General features: G+C 35.8%; 1 protein-coding gene across 6 annotated transcripts in view; it reads right to left on the minus strand.

Annotated features, from left to right (window-relative positions):
* Positions 1–18,268, minus strand: part of LOC107718733 (glutamate receptor ionotropic, kainate 1-like) — a 69,444-nt gene that overhangs the window by 6,839 nt on the left and 44,337 nt on the right. For 5 of the 6 annotated variants that reach the window (XM_016525943.1, XM_016525941.1, XM_016525945.1 and 2 more), the window contains 7 exons: positions 16,447–16,554; positions 15,824–16,027; positions 14,856–15,079; positions 10,925–11,043; positions 4,463–4,680; positions 2,240–2,465; positions 724–974 (listed from right to left, as the gene is read on the minus strand). In XM_016525943.1, coding sequence (XP_016381429.1) covers positions 724–974; positions 2,240–2,465; positions 4,463–4,680; positions 10,925–11,043; positions 14,856–15,079; positions 15,824–16,027; positions 16,447–16,554 — 1,350 coding nt within the window. Of the gene's footprint in view, positions 1–539; positions 597–723; positions 975–2,239; positions 2,466–4,462; positions 4,681–10,924; positions 11,044–14,855; positions 15,080–15,823; positions 16,028–16,446; positions 16,555–18,268 lie in introns of all 6 variants that reach the window. The other variant, XM_016525940.1, reaches the window with a different exon arrangement.

Raw genomic sequence — 18,268 nt, forward strand, 5'->3', positions numbered from 1 at the left:
GAAATCGCATCATATGACCCCTTTAATGGCTGTGTGTTGAGTTATTTTGAGGGGACAGCAAATTTACACTGTTATACAAGCTGTACACTCACTACTTTACATTGTAGCAAAGTGTCATTTCTTCAGTGTTGTCACATGAAAAGATATAATAAAATATTTACAAAAATGTGAGGGGTGTACTCACTTCTGTGAGATACTGTATATAAACATACATCATACATTTATTACTTGTACTCTCTGCACAACTGCGTATATTTTGAATTGAATTTAATAACTTTAATGTACTTGAAGTGTGCACCAAACATACATTCCTATAGGAATATAAGTATAACACATTACATTTTACATTTTACATCACACTGCTTAAATTGCCAGACTGCTCTGAAAGCAGCTCTTTGTCATCCAGATCAGGTAATAACATTTGCAAAAGGGTAATATTGTACTACAATACATTTTTGGCACAATTTCACAACCCTATGTATGTCATGCAAAACAAGCAAGCAAACCAAAATTGTTTCAGAAATGTAGAAGTAGAACACCTGCATGATAAACGGCGTGTGCTTTAAGTCTGCGACAGGTTCCTGTCCAGTGGGCTGCTGCAAAAACATCCCGCAAGTGTCTCATTTGTGTTTACATGGCTCATTTCAGCTGTGACAGCGGTGAGGTAATTAGCTCCTGTAAGATTCAGACCCCGCAGGGCCGTTCCGCCAGCCTCCCACTCACCTCTTCAATATCGCTGTTTTTGCGAGACTTGTAGATGAACTCTCCGATGGCCACAAACACAGACAGCACAAGACCAGCGGCCAGCACGATGAAGATGCCTCCAATGTTCTCCACACCCAGGGCACTGGCCTCTTTGTTGTCCTCCTCAGGGCATCCATTACCTCGCCACCATTTTTCCTTCATCATGTGCAGCTTTCCCTCTTCTTGGAGCTGCAGGATGGCGATGGTCACCTTGTCCCGGTAGGGTGAACCTGCAAAGAAGCACAGTTCTTTAGGTGGGGTCGCAAAAAAAAAAAAAAAAAATCATGCACAAGTGTTTAGAGAAGAGTCCTACACAAGTGCAACAGAATGCATCTTGAAGTTGAACTTCAATAAGTTTAAAGTAGGGATGCCCAATTTATCAGTATTTTTACATTTTATATTTATTTATTTTAATTCAGTGATATTGGATATTTAATTAATAAACACAAAGTACTTAATAACACTGTTAAATGTCATCTTTAGCAAATCTCAAAATCAATATCCAGTTTTCACACTGTGCATTGTAATGTTTTGATGCCTAAACAGATTTTTGGTGAGTTTTTAGTGTTTTATTTTTAATTTATGTAGACAAAGTTGTATTTTTTAATATCTGGACATTCAAATATGTATCATTATTGGTGCATCCCTATGTTAAAGCAAATAAAATGCAATCAAAGATCCAAATTATTTATATTTTATATAGAAATATATCAATTTTATAAATATATATTTTATAAATACTTTTAAATCATATAGATGCATACAAGTGCATCGGAATAAAGGATAGTAAATAGTCTAACAAAAAAAATAGATGATTTCTGCACGCTGCTACAGCTAATTATATTTTAATGTTAATGTTTTGGTCATGCAACCGTCATCAGGCATTGTTTTTTCATATTGTTATTGTATAAATATAACATAAAATTAATATAATACAATCTACATATTTTGAAATGCATGGAAAATGCAAAAACTGAAGTTTAAAATCGAATATATAATTCATTAATATTTCCCCACAATTTACTCGTGTTATAAAAATTACATTACTTTTTAAAAAGATCCAAAGTATTTGATAATGAAACCTGTTTAGAAAATGTTTTCCAGAGATACTTGTGATTTTCTCTGTTGATAATCGCACACCTACAAAGCAAATACAAGCTTTACCTTTTCTTAAAACAGTATTTGTTTTGGTTCTTTAAATATAATTTTCTGAATGAGGAGCATCAAGTCAGAAGTTGGAGACAAATTTCTGAGATATCCTACATTCTACTTGCATTCCATCCTGCACAGATGAAATGCAGCAAATGAGCAGGACAGAACAAAATCAAGGCAATTCAAACTCATTGGGAACTCAGTAGTTGGGTTGTGTAGTGTGTTTCCCTTCATAATAAATTCCCAAAAGCACAAAAAAGACGCCATGTTTCTTGCTTAAGGCTAGTAACGGTACGGTTAGGTGGCTCAACAGCTTGTCAGGCAGTATATGGGGCACCATTACCTATTGGTGTGCCAACTCCATAGCCCTTAGAGTCAATCAGGCCTCCAACCTGGGTGAGGTTGCAGTTTCTCTGGGTGATGTACTCTATGCTGGTGGACTCCATGAGGAGGGCATAGTCAGTGGTCAGGACTCTTGTAATCCCTTCCTTGTTGTTCTTCACCAGGGCTGTGTTCTTCCTGCTGCTCATGAATGCCCACATCTTCTCGTACGTTGAGATTTTTGATTTCTAAAAGCAAGAGATGATTCTGTCTTCAAAAAGCACAGCATTAAAGACATGAGTCATGCTGCCTGGATCGATATTTCTTTTCATTCTTTAAAGTTCTTGTCTACAGATCTTGCTCTTTCATCAGCTACTGGTAAGGGCTTTTCAAGTCTGATAAGTTCTCCCTGATCTCTCATTAGGCTGTGTCAAAAGGGGACAAGTTGTACAATTTTGTGTCTGAGTGTGTCAGAGGACAGCAGGGGGAAATGGGACAGCTGTGCGCTAAATCTCTTACAGCTGATTCAATTTGTCTTGGACCTCCACAGGCCTGTATTTTTCTAGATATCCGCGGATGTAATCATAGCCGACAATCTCGATGGATAAAGCTCACACCCGTCTCTGTACACACTTCTGTGCTTTATCTGTGTCACTTGTTTGTCTTTCTCTCTCTCTAAATGATGAATGGTGCATATGTGTGGCTCATACTCATAAGATAGATCACTGGATTATTAGAATTACTGGAATTTTAGATGGCTGGATTGGTGGAGGTAAATAGAGTTCAGGAGGATTTCAGGTGGATTTGTGAATGTGTCGCTTGAGGTATTAGCAAGGACTCTACGACGGCTTCCTAGAAAATGAAAAGAATCAGACCATTGTCACCTTTGAATAAATTAATTTCACGTGACTGAAAGATCAGTTATATTACTGCACATAGTATTTAAGTGCAAAAACCTGCATTCAAAATTTATCTTGGATATTATATGATTATATTTCATTTAATATATTCTTTTCAATTGTACATGCTCATTTCCCCCATTTTTAATTTTAGATTACATCTGCTGTCATCTACCACTTACGTAAAGTTTATTTTTAAAAACACTAATAATTTGATAATATTTAAGCATATAGTTATATTTTTGCAAACCTCAAAATTAATATAAATTTTTCATACTGTGCATTATAATGTTGTGATGGCAAAATTTACTTGTAGTATTTAAAACGTTTGATTCTAGTTTTTATATTTATTCTAATAAATATCAAATGCTAAATACACTACCACTGGTTTAAGTGCTTTTTTGGGGAGTAAGATTTTTTTTAATTAATATTTTTATTCAGCAAGGATGCATTAAAATGATAAAAGTGACAGTAAAGATATTTAATATTACAAAAGATTTCTATTTAAATGGATCTTTTTTTAATATTTTTTTTTAAACTATTTTTCATCAAAGAATCCTGAAAAAAAATGTATCATAGTTTCCACAGAAATATTAAGCAGCACAACTGTTTTCAACATTGATGATAACAAGAAATGTTTCTTGAGCAGCAAATCAGCATATTAGTATGATTTTTGAAGGGTCACGTGACACTAAAGACTGGAGAAATGGCTGCTGAAAATTCAGATTTGACATCACAGGAAAAAACATTTTAAAATGTATTAGAATAGTTTTCACAGTATTTTGAACAGTATTGTAAATATATACACATTTTTGGACAAAATATTATAAAATTTTATTAACAGTTATCGGTTATCGTGATAATGCAAACAATTATCAGCAAATTGCATTTAGCACAAATTTTGAACTGTTTGCAAGAATATAATTTCTTTAGTGAATCTGGCATTAAAACAACGCAAGACAGTGCGTGCATAAAAACAGCACAATTTCTGAGCGTCATGTATTTGTAGATCTCTCCTCTCAGTATGAGGGGACATTTGTTGGATGTGATGTTTTTTGGTTAACACAACTCATAACTCATCTGTGTGTGATTCTGCATCCATTGCATTAGTTTGTATCTTATAATGAGACAGATGCATAGGATTGATCTTCTGATTTGACTTCCTAGCAGAAATCCAATAAACGTACTCCTAAAAGCTCCGGCTCCTTCTGTGCAGGCTCTTGTAACATTGATAATTTGCTGAGTGTTTGGATTGCTACTGACTGTTCCTTCTGTATTTCAATAGCTCTCATGTGAACAGTGTGTTGGGGCGCATCGATCCTGCATGTAAGATCAGAACATGTTACCTTAAAGAAAGTCATTGTGGAGCCATCTCTCACTGCTCCATATTCGATTCTAGTCTGCTTGGCTAAATCGTCAGCTGAATCGATTGGGGAGTCCATTCTCTCCACTGTGAGGAATGCAGCCAGGTTGGCCGTGTAGGAAGATATGATGATTAAAGTGAAGAACCACCAAATCCCTCCCACGATTCTGGTGGACAAAGCCTTGGGCATCAGCTCAGATCCTGAAATAACATACAAGCACTTAGCAAAACACAGACACTGGCCCCAAAATGTATTTGGACTCTTAAGCCATGCTGAAAAATGTTTGAATGTCATTGCAATAGATAACAAAATATAAAAAACAAGTGACATTTAACAAAAAACAGTTTCACAAGCAAATGACATTAAACAAAAAATGTTTGTTAGGTTTTCAATTAAATATAACAATAGGTATACTGTTTAAATGGGATGAACACATTTGACATCTGTAGTTCCTCTGCTAGAAACGGATTCTTACATCCACTTAAAATGAATTTCTTTGTTCAGACAGATGGCTGATATTTTGGTGCATTTAACCAAAAACTGTAAGTTTTGAGAGCAAAAAACATGAAATCATGGGGCCAGATTCACAAAACATTCTTAAGAATAAAATTCTTCTTAACTATTTCTTCACATTTTCCTACTTTATGAAAAAAAAAAGTTTTAAGACTATATTGTATACTTCTCAAGAATATTTTTTTCTCAAGAATGTTAAGACAAAATAAAAAAAAGACTCTAGAAAGAGCGCAAATAAATGCAACAGACCCTCTTGAGATAGTAAGATAATAATTAAGATACTAATATACTAAAAGATAATAATAAGCTACTATTTTTAACACCACGGTGCATTAAAAAAGCAAAACTGAGAGCTAAACTCAGGTCAAGTCAATCTCAACTAAAAAAAGTGTGCATGCTCATTGTGATAAATAGTTAATGAGTTTTCAGGAAGACCTGCCATAAATCTTTTTCTTGAGAAAAAAATTAAGATGTTCTTAAGAAAATATATTTGAGAGCTTAAGAAATTTTCAAGAAATGTACTTTCTTACAAACTTCTTATAATTCAAATTAAGAACTTTCCTAATTTGTATAAATCTAGTCCCTGATCCAAACAACATTCACATGAGCATTAAAATCAGGTTTCAAATGGTCAGATTAGATTTCAGACAGTTTTTTTTCTATGATATTTTTCCAAAATGCGAATAGAAAAAGGAGATGCTGCCTCCCTCTGAATCTTTATCTGCTGATTTTTCTGTAGAACAATGTTACTTTAGGAAAGTGGTTCACACACCATTTCATCAACCATTTCACAATATTTGTTTTGTTTTAATTTTATTTTTTACTGTAAAAAATGTTCTGTTCTCATATTTTTTTGAAGCACTGCCTCCTCTGAGAAAACAACTATGATTCACAAGCGTGCACAAACACACACACACATCCCAAAAAACAATCCCACGCACAAAAGACTGAGAGTTGCCCAGGACACCAGCAGCATGAAGCTCGCTGTGACAGCCTAAATGGGTTTATTTTATTTATTTATTTTATTTTTTATCAAGGGCTCATATTACTTTTGCTCTCATCACACACACTAGATTTTAACCTTCAGATTAATGATAAATCCAATGCGTGTTATTCAAACTGGGGCTTTTTACTATGGTTAGATGGCTCAGGGTTTTGATAGATTGCTAGAAAATGAAACCGTCATGGGAACTGTACTTCATCTTTGCAAAAAAACAAGAAAAACAAAGACTCCTCATCTTGAATGAACATTATTGAACCTGTCTTTATAAGCAAAGTCACCATTCTGATTAACTATGTGTGTTATTAAGATACATGGGAGGAGTACATCCTATTAACTGATAATTTGTGGCAATTTTGTAGTTAGAAAGACAGACCACTGAGTCTAAGTCTGATGTATGATACTGAAGCTGTAGTGATTGTCTTTCATGCACGGATACCCAGGTGAGGTGGTTGGAAGTTGAAACGACAGCACAAATTCATAGTGTGTGTGTACTGTATCTGCATTTGTACGCCTTGAGCGTCATGTGGAGCAGAATTGTAAAATTCATTTGATTGCCAGCTAAATTATTACCTTTGATCTAAGTGATACATCTAACAACAGTGATTACCCACCAAAGCAAAAAAAAAAACAATAAATAAAACTGCCATACATGCTGTTTTCCTTTAAAGTAGTCGATTATGAGAAAAATAATGGATAATGATATTGTATTATGTTACATATTTCCTTAAAAGACAAGAGAAAAAGGCTAATATAAAAGTGTTTACTATCTTTGAAAGAGCTGTTAGCATTAGCATAACTGAAACGTCAAGACTAAAGATTAATCCTGCTGAAAAGTAAAAGGAAAAACAGTTTAATGTGTTTAAGATGGTCAAGCTGGTCTGTTTTGGTAGTTTTAGTCAGCTAGTCTGGTTAGCTAAAATGGCTAACAAACAGCTTGACCTGGTTGGAAGATCACTTTAAACCAGCTATCCTGCTGAAAAAAAAACTAGCTAAAACCAGACTAAGATGGTTGGCTGGTCTTAGCTGGAAGTAGCTGGTCTCCCAGCCTGGCCAATCTGGTGTTCAGCTGGTTTTAGCTGGTTGGCCAGCTGGCCTCCTAGCCTGACCAGCTAAAGAAGTGGTCAAAACCCCTCTAAAACCAGCCTGCAAACCAGCTATGACCAGGCTGGAAGACCAGCTAAAACCTGCCAACCAGCTTAGGCTGGATTCAGCAGTTTTTTCAGCAGGGTAAAACCAGCAAAAGCTACTCCATGCTAGTTTATGTTTTAAAGCAAGGCTAATCCATGATTTTGACCTTTCAGTAAAGCTTATGCTAATAAATCCCTTTGAAAGATACCAAACACATTAGCCACCTGGGGAGCAAGAGCTCACTGACAGACACCATGAGGTGTGTTTGTTCCTTTGGAAATGCTGTCTGTGTTGCTACTCTCAGATAATTAGCATGGCTAAATGCTAACTACTGACCTATGTCTTACTCTTAAATGGCATGGGGAGGACACAACTGTCAATCATAGTCCTAATTCTATCACAGTGTAAGATGAGATCACAACATCAATCTATTGAATACTGAAAAAAAAGAGGAAAATCATCTGTACAGTTGATGAAACCCCGAACAGAACAGCAGAGGCTAAACTTTGAATAATCCTCTTAACTATTTCTCTGTCAACTTTAGGACAAAACCAAACAGCAAATAGTTATTGTATGTATGCTTTTCTACTGTTGGCTAATTGGTACAACTCTGCATGCTTTAATTGATGAGATGTTTCAAAAAGATGTCAAGGTTGTTTCAGTAACCTCATGTAGGAGGTTTAGCTGTGGTAGGTAATAATGCAAATACACACACACACACACACACACACACACACGCACAAAGACTCCTCATCTTGAATGAACATTATTGAACCTGTCTTTATAAGCAAAGTCACCATTCTGATTAACTATGTGTGTTATTAAGATACATGGGAGGAGTACATCCTATTAACTGATAATTTGTGGCAATTTTGTAGTTAGAAAGACAGACCACTGAGTCTAAGTCTGATGTATGATACTGAAGCTGTAGTGATTGTCTTTCATGCACGGATACCCAGGTGAGGTGGTTGGAAGTTGAAACGACAGCACAAATTCATAGTGTGTGTGTACTGTATCTGCATTTGTACGCCTTGAGCGTCATGTGGAGCAGAATTGTAAAATTCATTTGATTGCCAGCTAAATTATTACCTTTGATCTAAGTGATACATCTAACAACAGTGATTACCCACCAAAGCAAAAAAAAAAACAATAAATAAAACTGCCATACATGCTGTTTTCCTTTAAAGTAGTCGATTATGAGAAAAATAATGGATAATGATATTGTATTATGTTACATATTTCCTTAAAAGACAAGAGAAAAAGGCTAATATAAAAGTGTTTACTATCTTTGAAAGAGCTGTTAGCATTAGCATAACTGAAACGTCAAGACTAAAGATTAATCCTGCTGAAAAGTAAAAGGAAAAACAGTTTAATGTGTTTAAGATGGTCAAGCTGGTCTGTTTTGGTAGTTTTAGTCAGCTAGTCTGGTTAGCTAAAATGGCTAACAAACAGCTTGACCTGGTTGGAAGATCACTTTAAACCAGCTATCCTGCTGAAAAAAAAACTAGCTAAAACCAGACTAAGATGGTTGGCTGGTCTTAGCTGGAAGTAGCTGGTCTCCCAGCCTGGCCAATCTGGTGTTCAGCTGGTTTTAGCTGGTTGGCCAGCTGGCCTCCTAGCCTGACCAGCTAAAGAAGTGGTCAAAACCCCTCTAAAACCAGCCTGCAAACCAGCTATGACCAGGCTGGAAGACCAGCTAAAACCTGCCAACCAGCTTAGGCTGGATTCAGCAGTTTTTTCAGCAGGGTAAAACCAGCAAAAGCTACTCCATGCTAGTTTATGTTTTAAAGCAAGGCTAATCCATGATTTTGACCTTTCAGTAAAGCTTATGCTAATAAATCCCTTTGAAAGATACCAAACACATTAGCCACCTGGGGAGCAAGAGCTCACTGACAGACACCATGAGGTGTGTTTGTTCCTTTGGAAATGCTGTCTGTGTTGCTACTCTCAGATAATTAGCATGGCTAAATGCTAACTACTGACCTATGTCTTACTCTTAAATGGCATGGGGAGGACACAACTGTCAATCATAGTCCTAATTCTATCACAGTGTAAGATGAGATCACAACATCAATCTATTGAATACTGAAAAAAAAGAGGAAAATCATCTGTACAGTTGATGAAACCCCGAACAGAACAGCAGAGGCTAAACTTTGAATAATCCTCTTAACTATTTATCTGTCAACTTTAGGACAAAACCAAACAGCAAATAGTTATTGTATGTATGCTTTTCTACTGTTGGCTAATTGGTACAACTCTGCATGCTTTAATTGATGAGATGTTTCAAAAAGATGTCAAGGTTGTTTCAGTAACCTCATGTAGGAGGTTTAGCTGTGGTAGGTAATAATGCAAATACACACACACACACACACACACACACACACAAACAAGATGAATACTAAACATAATCAGTGCAATTAACACTATGAATGTGTGTGGCTTTCAAAAAGCTTGTTGATCCTATTAAGGGGTCCATGCCATCAATATTTTTTTTTGGATAATGTTAGCCAAGGTTTCTTGTACCAACAAATCTAATCTAGTTTTACATGACCATTTGCCACTCTTTCTGAACCTTAGAAATGAATTAGAATTAACCTGTTATTTGCCGCTGTACCTTTAAAGGGGACATTGGATGCAAAATTCACTTTTACATGGTGTTTGCATGTAATGTGTCTTAGCAGTGTGTGGACACACACATTTTTAGATTTTCAGATATAACGTCAAATATGCTGCAATTTAATAAAAAGGTAATATTTTCAGGATAATATTTAAACAATTTGCTTTAATATAATTAAAATTATTAAATTTTTTTGTCTGTAAAATTTAAAGTTGTAATGAAATGGAAGTAGTGATAAATGCTGGATAAATCTCACCAGAGAGAGAGGAAAAAAAAAAAATATAGAAAAAATTAACATAAGATCAAATTACAAAATAGATAGGGTGAATTTTCCTTTCATGCCACCTTTAATATTTTTCTCTCACAGTATACATTTTTATACTTGAAAGGGGATCATCACATTTGGAGATTCTTGTTATCAGCAAGTTTGAGAAACCCTGTGTAAATATCTGTTTGACAAGAAACTATAAGACTGAAACTTATTATATGTTTGCACGATACAGTGTTATAATTCACAAAAAAATGCAAATTTGAATGTTATTTCATGATATGACCTGCTTTAAGTATAATGAAATACCCTAACATCTAATATTTCAGAAGAAAACTCTTTGTAACACTGAGGTCAGACAATACTGCATAATGATTTGTCTGGTTCTCCCGTGCTCATTAAAGCCACTCTTGGCGTTTCACACTTTTCTGCACACCTGACAGGTCATCCAGTTGGTTTCATACCCTCTGTAGCGGAACCTACAAACCTCTCCTCACTAGCATCAGATCCATTACATCAGAGGAAACCCAACTAAAAGTTTGCAAGCCAGAACAAAAATCTATTTTATAACTGGATGTGACTTATAACTGTGCCAGAGGTCTGTTGTCATCTTTATACTACTACAAATCCCTACTGTATAAATGTCTTTGCATAACCAATCTCAAACCAAAAAAAAAAACACATAACTTTTACATTTCTGATTTTTTTTTTCTATTCATTTCAACCAGCTGGTCTCAAGGTGATTTTTTAGTGAACGTATAAAGTCAGTTCCCCTCAAGCTCACCTCACACTGATGTAGCAGAGCAGCCACAGTACTTGTGCCGTTTTTTCTTTATCTAAATAAATGCCACTTGGTTCAGTGTTTTTTGTCAGTTAAAACAATGCAACAGTCTTGAAGTGTTTAGTGTGACATACCTTGACGCATTAGAGCCGCAACACCAAACCATAAACTATTCAACAGTGTGAAGTTGTTCTCAACCACTTCGGAAGAGGGGTTGCAGGGGTGAGGGTTATACCATTCATATGGCGTAAACCTGCCAAGAGTCAAAGAAAACAGCTTTACACAGGAAAAAAAAAATGCAGACAACACAGAAGACTGAATATTAATACTGCGTTTGAGAGGCTGCAAGTTTGGCAATTTCTAAACTGCTTTCGCAGAACAGCTAATGTTCTTCTTGCTTAAGGGCTATCAAGAAGATCTTGTTTTATGGGAAAACTTTCCAGTGTTCAAATCTCTCAGGTTACCAAACAAATAGAGAGCTAAAAAAGGAATCTTAAGTTAAAATATGTGCTTTTGGATTAATTGATTTAAATGTTAATTTACCGTTTTTATTCCTGTAAAAAAGAGCTGTCAATTTATAATGCAAATGTAATTTTAGTGTGACTAATTATAAAATTATTTTAATTAAAATGATAAAATTATAATAATTCCATAAAATAGCCATAAAAACAATTTGAAAGTTACACAACTTTTTGTAATGCAAAGTGTTTTGCCTGTATTTTGAATTTTGCACTTCATTGCATCGTGTTTCACTATTGGAAATGTCCATAAAATGAATAGATAATGTCCTGGCAAAAAATACATTTAAAAAGTAAATTTTCCCTTTTTTCTGCTTCTACAGTAGACTAACTAATTTAAAGGTGCACTAAGTGACCACTGTGTCAGACCAAGACCCAAAACAAACTCGCAGCCAATCAGCAGTAAGGGGCGTATCTAGTAATGATAGGGAGAAGAGAGCACTCAGTGAGTGCACAGGACGGATATTAGCTGATCGACTATAGATAGCGAGAGATGGCAGATAAAAAAAAGAGGAAAATTTAGGAGGAACAAAACATTAAAAAGAAGAGTTACAATCACGCAAGAGGTAGGACCCGCAGAAAATATTGGAGCAGCTTTCCCGCGGTGGAGAGAATTCAAGGAGCGGAAGGGAATCGGACGCCGAAGTTGCTTTGTTTCTTCTTGATAGGGGATTTACGTTGATTTTGCTTTTTCACACATCTATTCTGTGTTGGCTTTTGCTTGAATATGCTGTGGCCAGCAGGCATAGCAGATTCCACCATCGTGGAGTCATCAGCGGAGTTATCAAAATAGGGGCGAGGTCCTGTTGGGGTATGGGCGCGTTTGTTTTGGTGCTTTCAAATATCAACATCGTTTCGCAAAAATCGCTTAGTGCATCTTTAATGTTATTTAACTGTAATTCACAAAATATTACTTAATAGGATTTAAGTCATATTTATTATATAAACTTAGTGTGATTAAAATTATAAATATATAAAAATGCATAATTTCATCAATTAGCAGATCAATCTTGAAATACTCTTAATACACAACCTCTTGTAATGTTTATTCATTGCTCTTGTCTGCGTCTAAATTAACAGATAAAATGTCAATTAACTGTTTTAATTCCTATAAATTAAAACAAATATTTATAGGGATGTCACTATATAGATTCAGTACGACTAATTCTAAAAGATTAATAAATATTAATATTTTATATTAATAAACAAGATTAATAAATAAAAATGAATAAACAAGCTTCTTGTAATGTTTATTCATTACATTTGTCTGCCTTGATTAATTATTAAATAAATTATGCACTGCTGCATCACATATTTTTCAACCAACAGCCCTTATTAATATAACAATATTAACCCGACTATATTGGACTATAATATAAAAGTCTAACATCAGACTACAAATAAAAGTCCCTATGGTAAAAATTTGACACTTTTAATACTTTTCTCATCCTTTTTTTTTTTAATACAGTGCTGGAAGCCAAAAGGGGAAACAATTGGAGGAAATTTCATTTTGAAAGTTATTACGGTTACACAAGAACATCAGAAAGACACATCCTCCATTCTACCACTAAATAATTGGGTCATTTATAAAACCCTCATGGTGAATCGATGCCTGATCAGAACGTGTCATAAGACTAATTTGTCATGCCTCACGGTGTGTAGAAGCTCACTCTATAAACTGCTACTATCAAACGTGCCAAATTTCAAGATCACAGTTTAAAAGCCCCCCAGCAGACTGTATCTGTTAACAAATGGGTCATCCAGTGCACATGAACCCACACTAACACTGAGACCCCACCAGATGTCCATTAAAAGAATCTGACTGGACAGCATATTCATTGCCCATTTGCATTTTAATTGAAGCAACCAATCATCTGGCTCTGATGAGGTTGCATGCACGCTTAATATTCTCTTTAGGTAGACGTGGACATCTGCCCAATGCTTATGAACTGGGCTTCAGTACAGACAAAACCTTGTACTCCCTCATACAAAATTCAAAACATTGCCGACTGAGAAAGCGCATTATGCATTTATTGAGGAAAAAGTGCATCTGGACAACCATGACTGACATTTTTACATTATTAATCTATAATCCGACAGCAATATAATAAAGTCTGGGCGCTGTGCTTATTACTTATTGATCTGTTTCAAGATCAAATCAGCATTTTGATTCTGGCATCTCATAAGCACAATGATATAATATGAGAGAAATACACTGCTTTAAATGCATTCCTACAATGAAACCTGATTTCTATCGGCACACTCTGCAAAACAGCTTTAAAATTTTAAATCAGAGGGCACAGAACCTTCTTGACAGCTTCAAAGAGAGATGTACGATGTTCCCTTAAGCTGCAGATAACTGCAATATTCTTCAGATGACAGCCTGATAATGTGTCTTCACATGTGATGTCAAACTACTGTATAAAACACTTGAACGAGTTGTATTCAACCAAGTCTCAACCTTTCTCACACAGAACAACCTCCTGGACAGCAACCAATCTGGCTTCAGAAGTGGACATTCGACCGAGACTGCCTTGCTTTCAGTTGTTGAAGCCCTAAGACTGGCAAGAGCGGCTTCCAAATCTTCTATACTTATTTTGCTGGATCTGTCTGCTGCTTTTGATACGGTGAACCACCAGATTCTCCTATCAACCCTATTGGAAAATGGCATCTCAAGAACCGCACGCCAGTGGTTTGAGTCTTACCTCTCAGATAGATCCTTCAAGGTATCTTGGAGAGGTGAGGTGTCCAAGTCGCAACATCTAGCTACTGGGGTGCCTCAGGGCTCAGTACTTCGACCACTTCTCTTCTCTGTCTACATGGCATCACTAGATTCTGTCATTCAGAAACATGGCTTTTCATATCACTGCTATGCTGATGACACTCAACTCTACCTCTCATTCCATCCTGATGATCCGACAATAGCTGCTCGCATCTCAGCATGTCTAACAGACATTTCTTGTTGGATGACGGACCATCACCTTCAACTCAACCTGGCTAAGACAGAACTGCTTGTGGTTTCAACAAACCCATCACTTTATCAAAATTTCACCATCCAGTTAGGCTCATCAACCATAACTCCTTCAAAAACAGCTAGAAACCTTGGAGTTGTGATTGATGATAAGCTGAATTTCTCAGACCACATTGCTAAAACTGCCCGGTCCTGCAGATTTGCTTTATACAACATTAGGAAGATCAGGCCCTTTCTTTCAGAACATGCAACACAACTCCTTGTTCAAGCTCTTGTTCTATCCAGGCTGGACTATTGCAATGCTCTCTTGGCAGGTCTTCCAGCCACTTCTATCAAACCTCTACAATTAATCCAAAATGCCGCTGCAAGATTAATCTTTAATGAGCCGAAAAGAACACATGTAAGTCGCTTTGGATAAAAGCGTCTGCTAAATGACTAAATGTAAATGTAAATAAAACATTTTTTGAACAATTGGGTCAGTGTTCCTAGATCTGAAACCCAATTTGCACATTTGCTTTGCTATATTTCCAAGAAGCAGATGTTTGAGTGATGTTAAACCAAGACGTTCATCCATACCTGGCTATAACAAAGAGCACACAGCTCACTCCAAGACAGGCCAGCAGCACATACATCCAGATATCCGGGGTGAGGGGGTTGAGGAAGGAGAAGACACCTGGATTGGTGCCATTTGGTTTGCGGTACAGTATGCTGATGCCCAGGGTCATGAAGGGTTTGGAGAAGTCAATAACTTTCTCTCTGACATAAGTGATGGTCAGTGGAGCCACAGCCAGGTCAGCTATCTGGTTAAGGGAACAAAAAGAGGCTTACAAGATGACAGGAACTCATTTTGACTGCTGGGAAGAAAATGCAAATAGATGCAGTTAATGCTGGAGTTCAGTCACTGAGATATAAACAAGTGATACCTGTGAGGATGGATCCCACAACAGGGCTTTGATAAAAAATCTGTTTGAAGCTTCCCATTGTTTTATGACGCTCAAAAGGCTCTTTAATAGTTTTTATTCCTACTATACTGATAAATACTACAAAGATGCTGGGGGTCGACAAGGGTACTTAGAAACAAACTCTATGTAGAAGTACAAAGGTATATATAATCACTTAAAAAACAGACTTTTTACAGCCAGATGAAAGCACAAATGCTGTTTTACATTGAAAATACCATGTAAATTTTACTTCGCGTCAAAGTATAAGATCTTGATGTTTTGCAAACCCAAATGTAGTCTTCCTACCAAAGCTTTGGACTACTTAAACTTGTGGTAAATAAACATAATCAAGCAAATATGAAATGAAACAATTCTTAGCTCTTCTAAATTGCCTGTGAAGAGCCAAGTTACAAAAACATCCATTAGAAACTAAAATATCTTGGTTAATCAGAATATTAACAGTCTGGTTGTAGTCTGTAAATAGTGAGATCGAAACAAATCTAATGGAGTGAAAGGCAGAAGGCCATCTACAGAGACTGCATTTGGATGGTATGATTAAAAGACCTTGAACATCTTTGTGTAGCATCATGGGAGATCACTCACATGATCGATTAGTTCCCGCACCATGCCGTTCCATTCGCCTTTGTCATTCTGAGCTCCATATTTCCCATCAGAAACCAGCTTGACTTCATACGTGAATCCTAGGATGTTGGAGAGCTCCTTTAGCAGGTCTAAACAGTAACCCTCAAAGCGATCGTTCCCATATAGCACCTTGTCAGACTTCTTATACATAACGTAAGGGTTTTCCTGTTCAAAAGATAAATTCACATGCAATGATGCAGCTGGTAAAATGTATTATATTTGATTTATTATGTCACAAAGGCAAAGTTAGCTGGCCAGATGGGATTTTGAGATAAACTGCTCAAAATTACTGTATGCAGTCTAGTTTTTTTGAGTGTCATGGCTGCAGTTTTTAGCTACTATTGCGAGTTAAAAACCAATAAAACATAAAATAAATGTAAAAAGTATTTTTTTTGCACAAACCACTCACATTTACTAAAAATTGTATATATAATTCAATTTTTTTCTCATGCATATATAATTATATTGCTAAAAACTAAATTTGGTGCACCAGTGAAACTATTCACAGGGTGACGACAAATCTGAACAACTGAAAAAGTTTGTTTACGTAAATGAGGGAGTGAAATTGTAAGTAATAAGTTTACCAGGATTGTGGTGACGATAAGTGTTCTGTTAGCCAGAGAGTCTGTGATGTTTTTGCTGTCTTGCATCTCAGTCAGGTTGAGGCCGGTGTAAGAGTTCCACACTCCAATCTAACAATACAGTATAAAAATGACAAGGCATGAACAACACGAGTCGCTGTTTCTGAGCACATATGAATATGAAATATAAACACAAAAAGCATTAGAAGACTGATGGAAAATGTGTAAATATGTGAAGATTTGGGAGCAGATCTCAGAAACGTTTTAACTTTTGAGGCATAACAGCTTCTAAAACGAAATAATGTCATCAGGATATGTTGTATTTTAAATGGAATTATTTTTACAATCAATAAAGAGCATTTTATTCTTTGACAAGCTTGAGGAGTTTGATATCTTAAAATATATCACGAAAGAAAATATTACCTGATACACCATTAGTCTTATTTAAACTAGAAACTAGGGCTGCATGATTATGACAGAAATCATAATTGTCGATTATTCCCTTAAAAAAATTGTAATTGCGATTATTAATTACAATTATCACAATTTACATTGAATGATGTTTATACCATTGTTTGATGCAACTGCATGCCGTATTTTTATATGAAAATAAACAAGCTGAAAACAGTCTAACTGAAAAACCTTTAGTGTATTATAATGTTATACTAAAACAATGGAAAAACCCTTAAGATAACATGCAGAAAGAAAAAAACTAATCTTAAGCGTGCAGAATAACATAAGTGGACTTTGAACGATTAATTGCAGCTTTTAACGAATACGTAATTGTGGCATCCATAATTTCTTTTAAAATAAAAAGATAATTGCGACTTTTTATCTGACAATTTTGACTTTTCTCACAATTGCGAGTTTATATCTGACAATTTTGACTTTTTTTCTCACAACTCTGTGAGATTATATTCTTGCAATTCTTTTTCACAAGTCTAAATTGTGAGATATAAACGTGTTAAAAATATATAAAGTTGCAATTACCTTTTTTAATTTTTTTTTTATTCTGTAAAGGAAATAAGTCTCCATTGAAATCAACACGTTGCACACTTTTGTAAAACCTGTTTTCAAATGAATAAATAATGCTCAATAAAGGCAGCCTTTTCAATTCTGAGGATCTCAAAGGGTATAAAGTGGTTTGAAATCTAAATTATGTTTTTGACACACCAATTTGACAAACATTTCCAGGATCTTACAATAAAATAATAATTAAAATTAAAGCTGCAAGCAGCGATGAAAGGGCCCTCTCACCCGGGCTCACCACCACCCGGTGGCCATAGAAGAACAGCGAACGTTGGGCAATATGGTTTTAAAGTGGTAAATATTTGTCCCAAATTTCCTGCTGCCAGTTACAACAACTTCCTTTTTCATAGTATTAATAGCATGCTTTAGCACTTAGTAAGTGTTGCTAGCATGTTTGAGCATATTTCTAGCATGTTTAGCACACAATGGCATATTTTACTGTGTTACTAATAGTGCATCACAGTGTAAAACATGTCACTTCCTGTTGTCATTGGACACTGCATGCCTGAGTTACAACAACTTCCTGTTTCACTGCATTAATAGCATGCTTTAGCACTTAGCCAAGTGTTGCTAGCATGTTTTAGCATCTTTCTAGTATGTTGCTAGCATATTTAGCACTTGCTGATACTTTTTAATATGTTACTAGGAGTCCATAACAGTGTTAAACATGTCACTTCCTGTTGCCAGCAGGTGGCGCTATGACTATAACTGAATATGGGCATGGGTATGTGTTCAGGACCGAACACATATCAAACGTGTGAAGTTTGGGGCAGATCGGACATTGCATGTTTAAGTT

The sequence above is a fragment of the Sinocyclocheilus rhinocerous genome, unplaced genomic scaffold (genome assembly GCF_001515625.1).
Source record: "Sinocyclocheilus rhinocerous isolate Xijiao unplaced genomic scaffold, SAMN03320098_v1.1 scaffold1655, whole genome shotgun sequence".
NCBI lineage: Eukaryota > Metazoa > Chordata > Actinopteri > Cypriniformes > Cyprinidae > Sinocyclocheilus > Sinocyclocheilus rhinocerous.